Raw genomic sequence first — 18,485 nt, forward strand, 5'->3', positions numbered from 1 at the left:
ATCCGTCCCTTTCGAGATCTCAAGGCTGTCGGTAGTTAGAGAAATGGCTCGATAGCTGGCGGTTCCTGAACTGAGAATATTATTATTATTATTATAAATACTTTATTGCACAATAATAAATATGTACATAGGCGAACTTAATGCTAACAGCATTTTCTTCCAGCTAACCTTGAATGCCCAGTTAAACAGAACTTAGTTAAGTTTTATACAACATGCAATGCTTTGAATGGTCATTGAGGAAGGCTTAAATTTATTGATAGGCTACATTTATTCAAATCCAAAACATAATTTAGTCCTGACTCGTCGCAATACCTATATCTACTATGGATTTAGTATGTGGAAATAAATGTGTGTAAGAGCTATCCTTCAAAGAAAAGTAACTTGAATAGTTACAAAATAACCATGAGGATTTCTCTATGAGATGAAACTAACCGCCGCTTATAGGGATTTTGTCACGGTCATGCTCATTGGTCGTATATTATCGAGTCAGGAACATAGCCATTTAATCATAACAAATAAATTATTCATAAAATAAACATAATCTTACCGAATTCGAAGAAAAACTGCAATTAAAATAATACGCGCATTGTAAATTTGGTAATTTTATTCGTTCATTAATTTTAATACCCAAAATGAAGAGTTAAATCATGAAAGTCAGTATTATAGGTGCCTACTTTTTATATGTACATTCATAATTACAAAATATGCACATAATGACACAATATGTACAAATATGATGGTCCTACATTGTAATAAATACCACTGGTAGGACATCTGTAATCTTCCAGACAGGCTTGCGGTACAGGCTATGTGCTGTGCCAAAATGCATAATATATTACCAACATTTATATTATTATTATACTAGCTGATCTCACTAGTTAGTTCTTTCAAGTTGTTATAGTTAAAATATCCCTTAAATTCATAGAACGTATTGCAAATTTTCAACAAGGTTAAAATTCACTTATTGACAGTTTCGACTCTTTTAATTACGTCAGTGAAAAGGTTGAAATTCGTATATTGCAACGTCAATTTTAAGCCTAACGTGTAACGTGTCAAAAAAAAATATCCCGACGAATTGAGAACCTCCTCCTTTTTTTGAAGTCGGTTAAAAAGCTCTATGAATTTGGGGGTATTTTTATATACCAAAGCATTACTTATTAGGATATTTAAAGGGCTTGATATACTGGGGCCTCTCCGGAAAGCCAATAAAATAAAAACACACAGGGAATTTTTTTGTACTGTATAAAAGTATTACCTATATAATATTATAATATAATGACATTCACAAAACATTCTGAAACTTAAAATGTTAATCCAACCAAAATTCGGCATCAAATATTAAAATACGGAAGGAAAATAAATATGAAAATAGGGGAGGAAAAGATTGATTTATATTTTATTTGAAGCAGGTAAAGTTTGAAGTGGCTTTTATTGAGAGCCTCTCCGAAATATTATAATAACTTGGAGATTGGCTGTAAATTTACTAAAATTCGGCTTTACAGCTGGATAATTCCGGGTTAACGAACGATTATTAGTCTGCTTATTTTTAAGATTACTCCTGTCGTTTATTAAATAATAATCCGCAATTTATCAATTAATAATCCGTTTCCATTTAGGTAAACTCAAGATAAGACAAAAAAAAAGTTTATTATTTATCAGTGAAACTTTTAAAAGGCCTATTACAGTTCATTTCATTCTATTGTCCTGTTATAGAATTGTGGTATAAGTTTTCCTAAAATAAATAAAAGGGTCTTTAACTATTACTACTAAAAATGTCTTACGCTTATAGAAAGAAAGAAAGAAAGAAAAACTTTATTTCACACTGACAGCAATCATACTTAATTTTAAATTATATATACCTAGAGGTTATAGTTAGGTGTAAATTTGCTGTCCGCCAAAAAGGTGTCCACTCAGCTATTGCAGCGCCCTTGGCTATAGCTAAGGACATCGCTGGTGTTTCAGTGGAGGCATCTTTAGTAGTGTCGCACTAAGTGTACTTACAAAAAATACCTATAGCATCAGAATTATGTATTTGTGAAAATGATTTTTTGTATGGAAGATGTCAAGAAATATATCGTTACAGTATTACAATATATTATTATGAAATAGTAACTTAAGCCTAATAATAAAGAATGTTACAAACTAAACTACCTATATATTATACAAACTAAACCTATGTACATATAACTAAAACTATATGTAGAGCAGGCCTTCTAAGCCTGGTCCCTGTGGGAGGGTTCCCAACACGCTGGCGACATTGCCCCGCTGGATCGCCAGACTCAGGCGCTGGCGGAGGTACGCCCCGGCTCGTTTGTCCCCTGAGACGTCTGCGAGCCGAGAAGTGATCTCTTTGACCAAACTTTTGGCATCCGGACCCCATGGCCCCATCGTTTCAACGCCAAACGGGAGAAATAAGTACGTGCTGTCGAGCGACCTGTATTTCTCCCGTTTCAGGTTTTCAGCAGTACCAGCCGCCGCTCCCGCGGCCCTGAATGTGTGTGGGACGTGTGACGCCGCCAGGGTGTCGACGCACGTGGCATCCCACACTAGCGACCTCACCGATATAGCATTAAAAAAACAAAAACCTTTACAGTAATGAATGCGGCCTCATTGCTTAAAACCATCTCCACCGAATTAGCTGTAATATAGTAGATACTTTATTATATTATTAACTCCAACCAAAATATCACTTTTAGGTACTGTACAAATTCTACCACCAACACTAAATTTGTTGGTTGACCCTAAAATTTCAGATTAATTGCGTAAACAATGGTCTAGACTTTCAAATTGTTTGGCTCCAAAATTAATAGTAACACTTTGAGTTGACAACTAATAATTTGTTTGGGAAATCAGAAATTATTAAATTAATACTACTTAATAGAATTTGGAAAGCTATTAAGAATTTATATAGATAGTTTAGCCAAGGCACACATGGTACAGGATCAGAATTGGAACATCAAAACCATCACACATTGCTTCTCTATTAAATCTGACCTAAATTGTATGGATGTGACTGTTAAGCAACACTGCTGAAGGATTTTGGATTGCTAATGTGTGGTGGTATGGTAGTGGTTCTCTCTGCCTATCGACCTGTGATATAATTGGACTGGTTTAACTTATATATCTTTCATAACTTTTATATTTTTAACAACAAAAGGTACTAACTACTATAAGTACGTTATATAAGTTATAAGTATATAAGTACACAATAAACGCAAACAAACAAAAAACTAATCGTTCTAATTTTATAATAAACTCCTCATCCACCGGCAAAGATGGAAAATCGCCGTTATTCCCACCAAGGATAGGATTTAAAACCTAATCTGCAAAGCGAGATCATCCGAAGCGAGCTCTATAATGATCCCGCATTATTGAGGATCCGTGAAGACGACGGCGGGGTGTGAGTTGAGGTGGGGGGGCGATGGAGGCCCATTTAACATGTCGCCTCCCAAGGACCAGATAATTGGATTCATTACCGAAGACGAGAAATATGGCCTCAATTTATTGTTCCACGGACGCATTGACGAGGACCGCTGGGGTAAAACAAAAGAAATGTGATATTAATTTTGCTCAAATATTCCCGCTATGGCGAAACGGGTGAGACCAAAAAGTTTGGAGTAGTTTGTTCAACACGATAAATCGTCGGGATGGATTTGTTTGCGAGGAGGCATTGATTCCATTTCCATAATTAATATTTGCTTTGTCACTTGTTCGTGATTGTTTTGATTTAAATAAGCGTAGTATGACAACGCATTATTAACTGTAAATTACTTTCTGAACTCTTCCTGAAATTTTAAATAACAATGAATACCTACAGCTATCTTAACTTACTCAAAGAAATAGGTTAAGAAGATAGGTACTTGAATTTGCTCAAAGTTTCTGATAACGTGATTTACAATAACATGACGGGATCTCAATAATTTATTTAGGGTTTATTTTTAAAAAATCTATGAAATTCACATATGGCAGAGTATTGTAAATCTCCATGGGAGAACTGTTGCAATTAGCGATTGCTGATGATTGTTTCAGAGCTTCAGAATATCATGCCTTACGCTGAATTTTCACATTCAAACACATAAAACACCAATAATTTTCGTCGAGAGGTTATTTTTATTTTATATAGTTTTTACTTAGCTGGCAATGGTAACTTTACAGCAACGGCCAAAAACACGTCCGTTCTGGCAACACAAAAGGAAAATTCTTGTCGTGAAAACTTTGTATAATCCCAGCGGCCCGCGTACACGTATTTTGCTCCAAGTCTTTTTTGTTCTTTTCACGGCAGCTGAGTTCGTAATTAATTATGTCCAGAGTGCTGTTATTTTTAATAGGTATGAAACTAGCTACCTAGATACCTAGGTTTGAAATTTATGACTCAAGTAATTATGTTAATGAAGTAAGTTGCTGAAATATAGCCGACGAACTCAACCTACCCGTAAGTATATCCTTATAACATAAAAACTACAATCGCTTCTGACTCCCACTACACCGGTCTTTGATGTCAAATGTTTGTGTGATATCTCCAATGTTTGTATTTTATTTTAATAACCATCCCAACAAACATTTTACCCTCAGTTACAGCTATTTTTATAACTTTAACCTGTATAACTGTGTTATAATTATCTCAGTTCTAACATAAAGCGATAAAGATGAGTTAAAAAATGAAATTAGTGTTAACAGCAGGCTTAAGTGTTAAAATGGTATTAGTCAAAGCAATTATAATTAAGATGTTATAGGTTTAAACTGTTTCTAGAACCTAAAGCTATACAAGAGTGCTCACTGACACTTGTTAACACTTATGGTTGTTAAGTGGTTTCCTTTAATACTCATATAAATCTTTAGGTGTCATATTGACTTTAGGCTGCAGGAAATGGTTATAAAAGAGATTTTGTCAAGAGTGCAGTAAGACAAGATTCTTACAGTGCTGGAAAACTCAACAATGCAGTTTCAATCTTTAAGGTTAACTTAACTTACGCTTATTGCGTTTGGCAAGTAGACTGTAAAAGTAACGGTGTTAAGCAAGACTGTGCGGATCGACTAAGACTGCATAATACCCTTGGCTAAGGGTGTTCTATTTCAAAAAGTGTAATAGATGACTTAGGTCAGTCTATATGTCTTAAATGTAAGTTCGCCATTTGCATTGGCGACCTAACCTATAAATTGCTGGGATAAACAATATTTTGCTCTAAAATACTTACTTATTTATGTGAATTTTATAATTCCAGTCATGCCAATCGATTTATGAAACTAATGGACATACAGTAAGGATACAAAAAAATACAAAATTGAGTTGTCTATTTTATATTTACTTATGTTTAATTTGAAATCCTTAATAAATTCGGAGCGCATTAAAATTGAGGTGGAAAATATGGTATACATTACAGTAAAATTACAATGGCATATTATTTTCAATTCACAAAACATGTTAAGTCAAGTTAATATATTATATTTACTGTTATTTATTATTAATCAATACTGTCACTCTAATACTGTCGCGTATGATTGCTGTTGACACTATTATTTTCAAAGACATACATCTTGTATGGTAAAAGTGTATTCGAAAAACGGTAACATACTCACTTAACCCTTTTTTAACTAACAAATAAGAGTCAGGGAGTCAAATAACCATTCTACAACCACAACTATACCGGTAAAAGTTCTAGCTGAGAGTGATTAAACGCTCTTCAATGGTAACTTTAGCACTTCAATGACACCGTACTATAGGCTTTCTATAACCTAAACACTTCAATGACACCGTTTTACAGACTTTCTAAAGGGTACAATTTAAATCATCACCAAAAAAAATAATTGTACGCTAATACATTGCACCAAAAAAAATAATTAAAACCAAATTAATTAAATCAACTCCAAAATCGAAACCCCAAAAAAAACGTTTACGTTCCGAAATAAATAAACACGCCTCCAAATAATTGCAAGTTTACAATAGAAAATCTTTTTCGTCGCCAAAACGGATAAATCATCACCAAATTATGCTATACTAAAATATAAACATTGACACCAAAACTAAGTGTTCAATTTTTTTTTTATATCACCAAATTATCCTACCCAAAAACAATATAAAATATAGTATAAAGGTAATCGATTTACCTGTTAATTTTAATATGTAGGCATTTACGGCTTTAAGAGTGGTGCGGCATGAATTTTGAATTTGCGCGATGCGATTTGTGGACGCAATGTATTAATGTCTAGTACATCGACCTCAATACATCGCGGCAAATTCACCCCTTCTGGACAAGGTCAAATTTGAGCGGCTTGCATATTTTGACAGCTATGTCAATAACCTTAGTCCTCTGACAGATAACCTCATTTCTGATACGATCCATCAGAGAAACCCCAAGCACCAAGCACTTAACTATAATAAATTGTATTTCAATTCCTTATTTCTACAGAATTTATTGGTACATGGCAAAATTCAAACACTCGGCCACACGAATGGGAGTCGAGATGGCGTAACGGATAGATTTTACTAGGCACATACTAATGATTTATTAATTCATAAAGCAATTTAAAAAGTGACTTTGTTTTGGGATAAGCTTTTTATTATTTGGTATAAACTTAATTTTTAATATTTACTTTTACTTTTTTTGGTTAGAAAGGATTATTAAAATGATACTAATAAAAGAATATATTGGTTACATCTATATAGCGATGATATACTTTATTTGGTTTGAAATAAATTTTAATGGTGTCAATATAGTTTTACAGTATGCAGTAAAAAATAATTTGGTTAATTTCAAAAATATTTTGGGAAGCATGATTTGGTGATGATTTATCCGTTTTGGCGGAGATTTTGAATTTATTGGCGGCAGTATCATATAATTTCTGGTGGAGGTTTAAATACAAGCCCTTTCTAAAGCCTTTACTCTCAAAATCGTGGGCCTCTTTCGTGGTTATAAGTGAGTTAGAGCACTCTCCTACACTCTTATGCAGCTATGTCTTAACACTTTAATTTTCGAATGGAACCATTATACAAGTTATATGAGAGTTTTTTTAACGCTACGATGTTAGTTGGGATGTGTACCTATTTATCAAATCTGATTGGCTGCTTATTGAGATGACAAGCGGTTGTGGTTATAAAATTACGCCTTTGGGAGGCTCTATTCTGAACCATGGTTCACTCTGATTGATCTGTACCCTGACCAGAAATCACATCGTTAAAATTTACTACACTCGAGTAACGTAGGTTTGAGATATTCGCTTTGCGAACCATCTTACTATTAATTATTTACCTTTGATAAACAATATACGAATAAGATGGAGTGCCTGATCTAAAAAAAAACGCCTCGATCTATAGAGATACGAGCTTCCAAGCGAGTTCTTATTTTGAAAAATATAACACACTCATAGTAAATTATACTATTCAACCAAGTTACCTATTCAATAAAGAAATCATCATCATCATCACGACCCATTACGTCCCCACTGCTGGGGCACGGGTCTCCTTCCAATGAAGGAAGGGTTTAGGCCTAGTCCACCACGCTGGCCAAGTGCGGGTTGGTGGACCCCAACACAAGCAAGCTTGTGCTGAGAGAGTTGTCGGGTAAGTGGGCAACCCGACTGTCAGATGTTTTCAAGCCGCCCGAAGGCCTCTGACTAGGCTTAACGACTGCTGCCGAAGCAGCAACCGGGACCCACGGCTTAACGTGCCGTCCGAAGCACGGAAGCGTCCAGAAAAGCACCACTTGAAATTGGTCACCCATCCAATGGCTGACCGTGTCAGTTGTTGCTTAACCTCAGCGATCAGTTACGATCACTGAGGCCCTCTCGACTACGGACGCTTCAATAAAGAAATACAAGTTGGAAATTGTGGAAGGACTTACATATTACTTACACTTCCATTTATAAATTAAATGGGTTTCCGTATTCGGCAAGACATGGTAGCTTTAACTTGTCGTAAAGACCGACACGAAATCTTAAACGTCTTAAAATGTTTAAGTGCGAAGCGTATGGCAGGAAGTTGAATTCAGACTTTGTTAACTTGAATAGTCTTCTTACTTGCATACTAGAACTAGCAAATTGTAACGAAGAATTATTTTGTATGGATTTATTTATAACGTAATACCTATCACAAAAAAGAAAACGTTTAAACAACGTTTAACGGGTGTTTAGAATGATATTTAGCAGATTTATAAGGAAGTATACTCAGTTGTTCCCGAAGTTGTGGGAATTCTGGGATAAAAATATCCTTTCCTGGTTAGCTAGCTTAGCTACCACCCTACCATTTTTTTGCCAATTTTTTTGAACAAATACTCTCTTAGTTTTTTGAAAATAATTTAACGTAAAGGGATTGTTCCAAAAACAGGGTTTCCATATTTGATAAAACCCCAAGCTCATGAGAAATGGTTCCTAAGCTAATATTTTTAGAGTACTGTTTTGACTGCATCGAGACATATTTGATGTTGCCAGTCTAAACGGATGCGATTACTCATGGTTCAGTGAGGCAAACATTTTGTATAGGGGCCTGAAGCGCGGCAAACTCAATGATACCGATCGAGTTACGATGCACCCTCAATGGAACTGGTGAACTGAGCCTACAGTGAAAGACGAGAGGAAGAAACGTTTATTTGCTGAATATGAGATTCTAATAAGAGTTTTTGAAATCGTGAGCTTGCAAAATGTTATAACTATGTCTAAACTCTATGTACATTATACGAACCACAGAAATGATTTATTTTTCTGAAATGAGAATACAGGGTGTTAGCATACCCTAGCAGGTTTAGTAAACCCTTTTTACAACACCCTGTATAATTTGTTGAAGTCAGCCATATGGGACTCATTCAACTTTACCCGAACTGTGGGGGAGGCGCCGATATATAGGTGATCTTTTTTAGTATTGATATTTTAGGAAACTATAAAAGAGTTAGAAATATCCCGAGAAATGTCACATTTAGTTAGTATAGGTTTTGAAGTACTGTAACACCAATGGTGACATGACAAAAGAAGCCGTTTTTCAGCCACACACACACCACATACACACATGAATAAACTTCAATATACCCATAAACCGATACAAACGTCGGGTTACAACCCTAAACCCTTACTTTCTAGTCAGTGCCGGTGCTTAAACAATTTAACATTATAATAAACTTATTTTATAAGATATAATTTCCGCTTATTTCTCTTCAAATAATAGGGTCTTGTCACCTCTGAGCATGGGCGACGTAGGTATATACCTACAAAGTAAAATTATAATTAAAGGTGTCTAATGACAAGTATTTTACACACAAATTGGCGAATATATTACAAAAGATTTCCTTCAACTTTTCCGTATTGTTCCGTTGTGTTCTGATTAAATTTCTTCAGAAATATGAGTGTAAATTACACAGGAAGGTTTAATATTATAAATGAATTTTAGACGAGCGAATGGTGTAGTGGTTAATGATCCTGACTGCTATGCCGAACGTTCCAGGTTCAATCCCCGGGTGGGGCAGATATTTGTTTAAAGATAAATAATTTGTACTTGGGCCTTGGTTGCTAAAATGTATGTAATATGTATTATAATCTATGTAACTGTGTAGATATTATCATCTGCCCGATACCCATATTACAGATTCTATACCTAGCTTGGAGTTGGATAGCCGTGTGTGAGACGTCTCCACATTTTTTTAATAAGTTTACACAGTATGAATATGTCACCTGTAGTATAATGCCGCAGCATAAATAAATAAACAAAGATATTGCATCGATGACGCAACGATATCGCATCGCTGAGCGCGCTTCGAGAATAACACCCCATTTTATCACAAATACCTTTGTATCAACTAAACAATTCTCAACTATCTGTCAACGTAACTTGAAGGATTACCGTGGGTCAAGCCCGGCCATTATTCAGCTAGTAATCTAGCGAGCTATCCGCATAATTCTGGTACCCTCGTATTTTAACAACATTGAAAATTATAATTAATCTTACCTTAGGTTACGCTGCAAAAATTTGAGTTGATAAATTGTTGGTGGCCTGCCTGGTATTTATTTGCTGTGTTAGTTGTCTCCATGGAAGTAATAAGTACTTACGTACGGTCGGCTGCATAAGTAGCTATACACTTTTGTACCTTGTCAAATTGACTACATAACAGACCGTCAATGTTTGAATAGGCAGTTAGTGAGTTTGACAAGGTACAAAAGTGTACAGCTACTTATGCAGCTGACTGGACAAAAAGTACTTATTTCTCCCATGGTTGTCTCCTAGTGTTTGATTGTTCGTTCATTCGAGCCTTTTATCTCGTTGTATTAAACGTACCTACCGATGATATGACAAATCTCATTTATTTTATTTTTCCAAGATAGAGTAACCCTCAGACCACATAGTGACAGCAGTGGCACGAGGATGTCGGCACCGGCATTTGTCATTAATGAATGAATCGTTTATATCCATCAGCAGCTGAATCGATTCTGAATCGAATCATTTAATCATCATCACGGCTTGTGCTTAGCAACGTTTATTATAGGTAGCATAGGTACCATTTACTATAAGTAAGTAGGTACTACCTACTTACTTACTGTGAAGTGCAATTATTTTGAGGCGTGTATATTGGTTTTTGTTTGAGTAGGTATCGCGGTTTTGGAATGGGTTTAATTAATTTAATATAGACTTAATAAATTTTATTGGTGTTTGATCTTAGGCTAAATTTATATATTTTGGTGACGGTTCAAATACGAGTAGTACCCTTTGCTCAGTTTGTTTACATGACCGCGAAAACTGTAATACCAATACCTATTCGGAAAAAGCAAAATATTTCATTTGTATGAGCATTCGATTCGAACCCGCGACTATTTTGTGAGAAGGGGACGCGCTAGCCATAATAATACATACATCCTATGAGGCATAAATTACCACTCTAACCAACCTAGTAGGTATTCGTCACAACAATTTTTCAAAACATAAAATATATTTCTTAAATTTCACTTGTAATTACACTAGCAATTCTCGTGTAAAAGTTCTGTGCTCACTCGAACTCATTAGAAGAGCGCAACAGAGCATGTCTCATCTTAAATTTAGTAAAAAGCTACTTTGTACGGTTACGGAGCGAAATTACTTTGATAATATTTGTCCCACAAAATATGATAATTTTCGCGAGTGTCGCCGAGTAAAGGAAAATTAACAAATTTAAGCAAAATCTATATATTATTTACATTTACTATTATGTACATCATAACTTGAATTTTGGGTGAATTCGACTGCCAAGGGTCCGATGGACGTAGGTATATAAGGAACTGGTAATAAGTCACTCAAGGAAGCTTTTTGCGCACCACCTACATAACATTAAAACACAGGAATACTTGCCCTAGTGTTGCATACAGTCGCTAATCCTCCTTATGTGTGCTTGTATTCTATCCTTGAGTGAAATGAGACACCGTATAACTTTCGACCATTCGCTTATATTCGTACTTTTCGCACTTTTACAATTTTTAACATCAATCGCAAAATCCAAGAATCAATCCATCTCGAGTCCATAGACCAATCTTCCAAACGTCACTTGTTTTTTTTTTTTAAAACCTCCGTTACATTATGGTGTTAAAAATCAATTCTTATTCCAACAATGTTAATGAACCTAACAATCGTCCATCCTGACAACGTGTGCGACCCCGCGCACGACGCCGGTGCGTAACCTAACAATCGGCTGGGAACATTGGTCCATGGCACAGAGCTTACAATCATCAAACCAGAAATAAACTATGTTTTATAAACTACAATTTAGAAACAGTTAACATCAGCAACATGTTTTATAATCATTAAGTTTAACAATAATATAGCTAAGTTTACTAATATTAAATTTAAACAAAATGTAATCACAATGCTTTTTTAAAGTAAATTTAAACATAATTAAATGAATTAAAGTTTATAAAAAATGAACGTTCAAGAGTAACCCAACTTGGAAGAAACAATAAATGCATTTAACAATAACAAATGAATGGGAATGTTCTTCGGTTAACACTAATTATACAAAACAATCCAACTTAATAATATATACCCAACATTTATCATTAACTAAGGAGTATAGGAAACGAACTTTCTCAGTAACCTAACTTACAACCATATTCATAATTTACCGAAACCTTATCAGTAATATAGAGTATAGGAATCTAACTTTATCAGTAACCTATATTACAAACATTTTCATAATGTATTAAACTTTATCACTAATATAAATAGTATATGAATCTAATTTTATCAGTAATCTAACTTACATATTCATAATGTACCGAACTTTATCAGTAATATATAAAGTATAGGAACCGAACTTTATCAGTAACCTTACTTACAAACATATTCATAATGTATTGAACTTTGTCACTAATATATAGTATGTAAATCTTACCTTATCAGTAACCAACTTACAAACATATTCATCATGTACCAAACATAATCAGTAACATAGATTTTAGGAACCGAACTTTATCAGTAACCTAACTAACAAACATATACATAATGTACCGAACTTTATCAGTAGCCTAACTCACAAACATATTCCTTATGTATCGAACTTTAACAGTACTATAAAGTATAGGAACCGAACTTTATCAGTAACCCAACTCACAATCATCTTCCTAATATACCGAACTTTATCAGTACTGAGTATAGGAACCGAACTTTATCAGTAACCCAACTCACAATCATCTTCCTAACGTACCGAACTTTATCAGTACTGAGTATAGGAACCGAACTTTATCAGTAACCCAACTCACAATCATCTGCCTAATGTACCGAACTTTATCAGTACTGAGTATAGGAACCGAACTTTATCAGTAACCCAACTCACAATCATCTTCCTAATGTACCGAACTTTATCAGTACTGAGTATAGGAACCGAACTTTATCAGTAACCCAACTCACAATCATCTGCCTAATGTACCGAACTTTATCAGTACTGAGTATAGGAACCGAACTTTATCAGTAACCCAACTCACAATCATCTTCCTAATGTACCGAACTTTATCAGTACTGAGTATAGGAACCGAACTTTATCAGTAACCCAACTCACAATCATCTGCCTAATGTACCGAACTTTATCAGTACTGAGTATAGGAACCGAACTTTATCAGTAACCCAACTCACAATCATCTTCCTAATGTACCGAACTTTATCAGTACTGAGTATAGGAACCGAACTTTATCAGTAACCCAACTCACAATCATCTGCCTAATGTACCGAACTTTATCAGTACTGAGTATAGGAACCGAACTTTATCAGTAACCCAACTCACAATCATCTTACTAATGTACCGAACTTTATCAGTACTGAGTATAGGTACCGAACTTTATCAGTAACCCAACTCACAAACATATAATCTGAAATAAATGGATTATTATCATTATTATCATAAACAATGTACTGAACTTTATCAGTAACCAATCTGAAATAAATGGATTATTATTATTATCATCATAAACAATGTACTGAACTTTATCAGTAACCAAACTCATAAACATATTATACAATCTTTAGCAAGCAGTCTTTCAATAATAATGCCAAAATTGTTTTTACAAAATTACAATGTTTTGGGTGCTGAAAATGCCAGGCAAAGGAGCTACTTCTCTTCCTAAGACTCTTGCAACCCTAAATAGATCTATGTACGGCGATAAGAGCTTCTAGTTCTGTCCCTCATCGTCAGAACAAGTCCTTGTGCATAAGTTATTATTGTTACCTTCCATTTATTTCTGAAACTGAATAATTTAAATGATAATTTGATATGGAGAGCGAGATCTCCTGGCACAGGTATTTTTATGCTTAATAGGAGGTATTTACCTTGTATTAGTTATAAGTGAAAAGTTTTTGAAATAAACAATTTTTAATTTTTTTTAATTAAAATTTTCTTTTACAAGTTCTGCTCATACGTTCGAAGCATACTCGACTACGCCTCACAAGTGTGGAATCCTAGGTACCATGAATGTATAAACTGGGTTAACAAATACAAAAGATTTTTAGAATACCTGCCCTCCAGGACCGGTATAGCTGTTCCCAGCTAATGATGACAGCTGCAAGCGTCATCACCTCCTCCATTATCCAACCGTAAAATAGCTGACATCATATTTTTCATTATTATTATTCACGGCTTAGTAGACAGCCCTACGTGGCCCCTTTTTTTAAATTAACTTTGTCATTCCGATCACACATATTTTTATTTTATTTTTAATAATACTTATTTTACGTGACTCTGACTATAAAGCCATGGTCATTTCTATGACTAGCACTAGCTGTTGCCTATGATCATCGCTTCGCCTTAAAATGTTTTCCCGTGGACGACTCCCGAACTACCCACCCAACAACTTGCCATGGTGGTATTAAACTACTTACATGAGAATTGACAAATACTTCACTAAAAATGATTTACCAGACTTCATACGGCAAAGACTTGTATGGCAAATGGCAATGGCAAAATACTCATTTCAATTAATAATATATGTGTTTCGCATGTAGCCAACTAACGCAATACCAAATAACTTTGCATTCACTAAAGTTGGCATGTGAATTTTCAAGCGTCTAACTTAAACGGTGCTATGCGATATCCCATAATATGACCGGTACAATTCTGATCAATAACTTTGCTCTAAATCGCGTCACGCGGAAATTTTATATTTATGCATTGAATAAAACAATTGACTCTGACCTTGACACCCCCTATTCCCCCTTAGGGGTTGAATATCCCAAAAACCCGTCTTAGTGAGCACCTAAGTTACAAAATGGACCCCATGCAGCACCAGACTCCCAGCACTTGTAGCTTCTAAGTTTTCGTAAAGACTCAGTGTGCACGTCACATTATAGATTATCATTTATTTCCAATAGGCTGATTAGTGATCATTTTGCTTCTCATAAAACTGGTTACTTTAGTTCGTTTTCTTTTTAAGTTTTTATTTTATAATGTCGTTCTCTCCTTTTGTATGTAGGTATTGTTCATAAATAGCGGTTGTTCATAACTCTTACGATTAGATTTAGTTTATTATAGGTATAGTTAAACCTCCCTGTACCATTTAACTAGTCTACCTAGAGTAACAGTAGAGTGGAAACTTGAGTAGCATAATTTACTTTTGCATCGTTACCTATATTAAAATTTAGTTAAGTTTTCTCAGTATTATAAAATAAAATATTAGATATAGATTTGGTATATAACTCTGTAATGTAGAAAATATGTAACTTTTTATGTTATTATTTGTTTATAATTATAATTAAAAAAGTCTAATTCGGAATTTGTTAATTAAATTTACTGGTTTTGAGTGAACTATGCACCATGTATTTATTAAGTTATAAGTTAAGTTGCAATTGTTTCAGAATGTACATTTACCTACCTATGGTAAAAATATTACATACATAATGTAACTATTATCATATGTTTAAAACAATTGTATTTTTATTTTTATTTTCTTCAAGAATTTGCACATTTATTGTTTTAAACTAATTTAATGTTTTATTTGGTTACTAGAGTACCTAACTGTTTAAGTTTAGCTAATTTCATTCCATTTTACAATATTTGGAGAAGTTACTGCTATGTATATTATAGCACAATATGAATATCTTAGGTAAATAGCTACTAGCTAGCTAATTACACTTTTCCACATGTGGTTGTAAGTGTAAGGGTCGCATTCTAGAACCCATATAAAAGATGTGTAGACTCTCAAGGGTAAATGTAGCATCAGAAATTCGCTAATGCTGAGACTGGTTCTAGAATTCGATTCTTAGTTATTATTCATAAGCGTTTCATGACCCCAGATGTGACACACACTAACACTATACACTATTAGCTGTACTTTAATAAATTCAATCAGATAATAAAACTAGTTGAAAAAATATACTGATTTAAGTTAAATTGTTCACCAAAGCAACTGTAAGGTATCTATTTGCATCACAATATTTTCCCTACTAAATGTAACAAACTTTGAATAGTTTTTTTTTTTTTGTTGTGTTTGAAATGTGATTAGATAAGGTCAAGGTCAGGGAAAACTATAGATCTCATCCAGTGTTATGCTTTGGGAGAAAAGCCTACGTCCAGCAGTAAAGAGCTATGCTGATGATGAGATTCAACATTAGTATTTTGTAAGCATTTGAGTTTCATCAATATCTAATAATAGAGGTAGGATAAGGGAATACTAAACATCTAATTAATTGTAACTTCATTCACAATTTGACCTATCTAGTAGTTTACATTTACCCCATTACCCTTTAATTTTTAATTTCATCTGTAACTGTAGTTTTACTATTATTGGCTTTACTAAGTCAATCATCAGTTGTGAACCCAACCCTGTTGCATTAAGTGCACTCATAACTGGCTTAGGATACGGTGAAGAAAAAACGGTGCCCCCTTACTTTACAGTCATAACAAGTCTCTAAAAGATAAGTTAAAACAGATCCAAAGTTGAGCTTTGAATAACATCACAATAGTTTTGATTGTTGTTAACATGTCCATCTTGTAACATATAAAAATATAAAGTATGTCATAATTATAAAAGAGCAGGGCCGCCTGTCCTGTAGGGCTGGAATCCCCACTGCTCATCAAGAATTGCAACAACAGATCTAGATGAAAACAGCGCAAAACCAAATCATCCAATCTAAGTGCCTGTTTACCAAGTCAGTGTATGATATAGTTAGCAGCACACTCTCTCTCTGAACACCACATTGATTGAGGAGAGACAACCTCTCACAAAAACAAACCTCAATTGACCAATCAAGTCTTCTTTTCTGCCAAGCACCTCTTCCAAGATCTGGCCGTAATTTGTTCATACGGAACACACTTAAAAGTTTTCCTTGCCACTCTGGTCTAGTCAAGAGAATAGAGTTAAGACCTTCATACCAAATCTTAGCCAGACCTTGAAGCTTTTGCAGTGCAAAGTGAATGGTAGTGTTGTAAAGCTATCCCTTAAACATTCAAAAATATCTCTTTATCGAGACAAGACCAACCTCTTTACCTCAAACCAGTCCTTTGCTATCTCCAGCTTTCCTCTGCTCCAGCTGTCCTCTGCTACGGCTGTCCTCTCTCCGCTCCGGCTGTCCTCTCTCTGCTCTGGCTGTCCTCTCTCCGCTCCGGCTGTCCTCTCTCCGCTCCAGCTGTCCTCTCTCCGCTCCGGCTGTCCTCTCTCCGCTCCGGCTGTCCTCTCTCCGCTCCGGCTGTCCTCTCTCCGCTCTGGCTGTCCTCTCTTCGCTCCGGCTGTCCTCTCTCCGCTCCGGCTGTCCTCCTTCCGCTCTGGCTGTCCTCTCTCCGCTCCGGCTGTCCTCTCTCCGCTCCGGCTGTCCTCTTTCCGCTCTGGCCGTCCTCTCTCCGCTCCGGCTGTCCTCTCTTCGCTCCGGCTGTCCTCTCTCCGCTCCAGCCTCCAGCTGCCTTCTGCTCCTCTGCAGCCTCCGTCTGCTCCGCTCCAGCCTCCTGCTGCTTTCTGCTCCTCTGCAGCCTCCGTCTGCTCCGCTCCAGCCTCCAGCTGCCTTCTGCAGCCACCGTCTGCTCCGTTCCAGCCTCCAGCTGCCTTCTGCTCCGCAGCAGCCACCGTCTGCTCTGCTCCAGCCTCCAGCTGCCTTCTGCTCCTCTGCAGCCTCCGTTTGCTCCGCTCCAGCCTCCAGCTGCCTTCTGCTCCTCTGCAGCCTCCGTCTGCTCCGCTCCAGCCTCCAGCTGCCTTCTGCTCCTCTGCAGCCTCCGTCTGCTCCGCTCCGGCTGCCTTCTGTTCAAGCACAGACCCTGGCCCGGGCCTCATCCTCCATGGCACCCTGGACTCGGTGATCTCGGCCTTGGGCACCTTGGGCCCTTCTTCTTCTTTTCAAACCATGGTCCTGGGACCATCTTGGTCCCCAATGTGGTGTCTCTGAAACTCGCACACAAAAAAAACATGGTTTGAATCGGCACCAGACATGTACCACCTCTTAGGCAGTATTAACTACTCTGTGTATAAGTTTTGGGACCAAATATCAATATGTCACTTGTTTCCAAAGGGATGCTTTATGGGTCGCGTAACTAACTATATTGATATAGACTAACAGTAATGTCTAGAAAACTGATTGTACTTGCATTCATAATTAAACACAATTTTTCCTGATTTTCTAGCTATTTGAGGTTATGAAAACTTTGGCATTTAAGTTTAACTTCACTCGTGGGTAAAATATCCATTGTTAATTGAAGCTATTAAGTATACTATTGTATTCCACATAAAATCGTAGTATTCACAAGATTAATAAAGTCATTATTAAGATTCATACAACAAAAATGCACGCGGAAACTTACCACTCCTGAAATGTTGCATACAGTCGCTAATCCTTCTTATGTGTGCTTGTATTCTATCCTTGAGTGAAATGAGACACCGTATAACTTTCGACCATTCGCTTATATTCGTACTTTTCGCACTTTTACAATTTTTAACATCAATCGCAAAATCCAAGAATCAATCCATCTCGAGTCCATAGACCAATCTTCCAAACGTCACTTGTTTTTTTTTTTAAAACCTCCGTTACATTATGGTGTTAAAAATCAATTCTTATTCCAACAATGTTAATGAAC

The 18,485-nt window shown here is 35.9% G+C and overlaps 1 protein-coding gene across 1 annotated transcript; it reads right to left on the reverse strand.

The window, feature by feature from the left end:
• Nucleotides 1–2,193: 2,193 nt before the first annotated feature.
• LOC125490201 lies at nt 2,194–18,485 on the reverse strand. The gene is made up of 3 exons (XM_048628669.1): nt 18,213–18,485; nt 17,175–17,810; nt 2,194–2,546 (listed from the first exon to the last, which is right to left on the reverse strand). Exons 2-3 carry the CDS (start codon nt 17,686–17,688, stop codon nt 2,194–2,196), a joined length of 867 nt encoding a protein of 288 aa, XP_048484626.1. The 5' UTR covers nt 17,689–17,810; nt 18,213–18,485.

The sequence above is a fragment of the Plutella xylostella genome, chromosome 21 (assembly GCF_932276165.1).
Source record: "Plutella xylostella chromosome 21, ilPluXylo3.1, whole genome shotgun sequence".
Taxonomy (NCBI): Eukaryota; Metazoa; Arthropoda; class Insecta; order Lepidoptera; family Plutellidae; genus Plutella; species Plutella xylostella.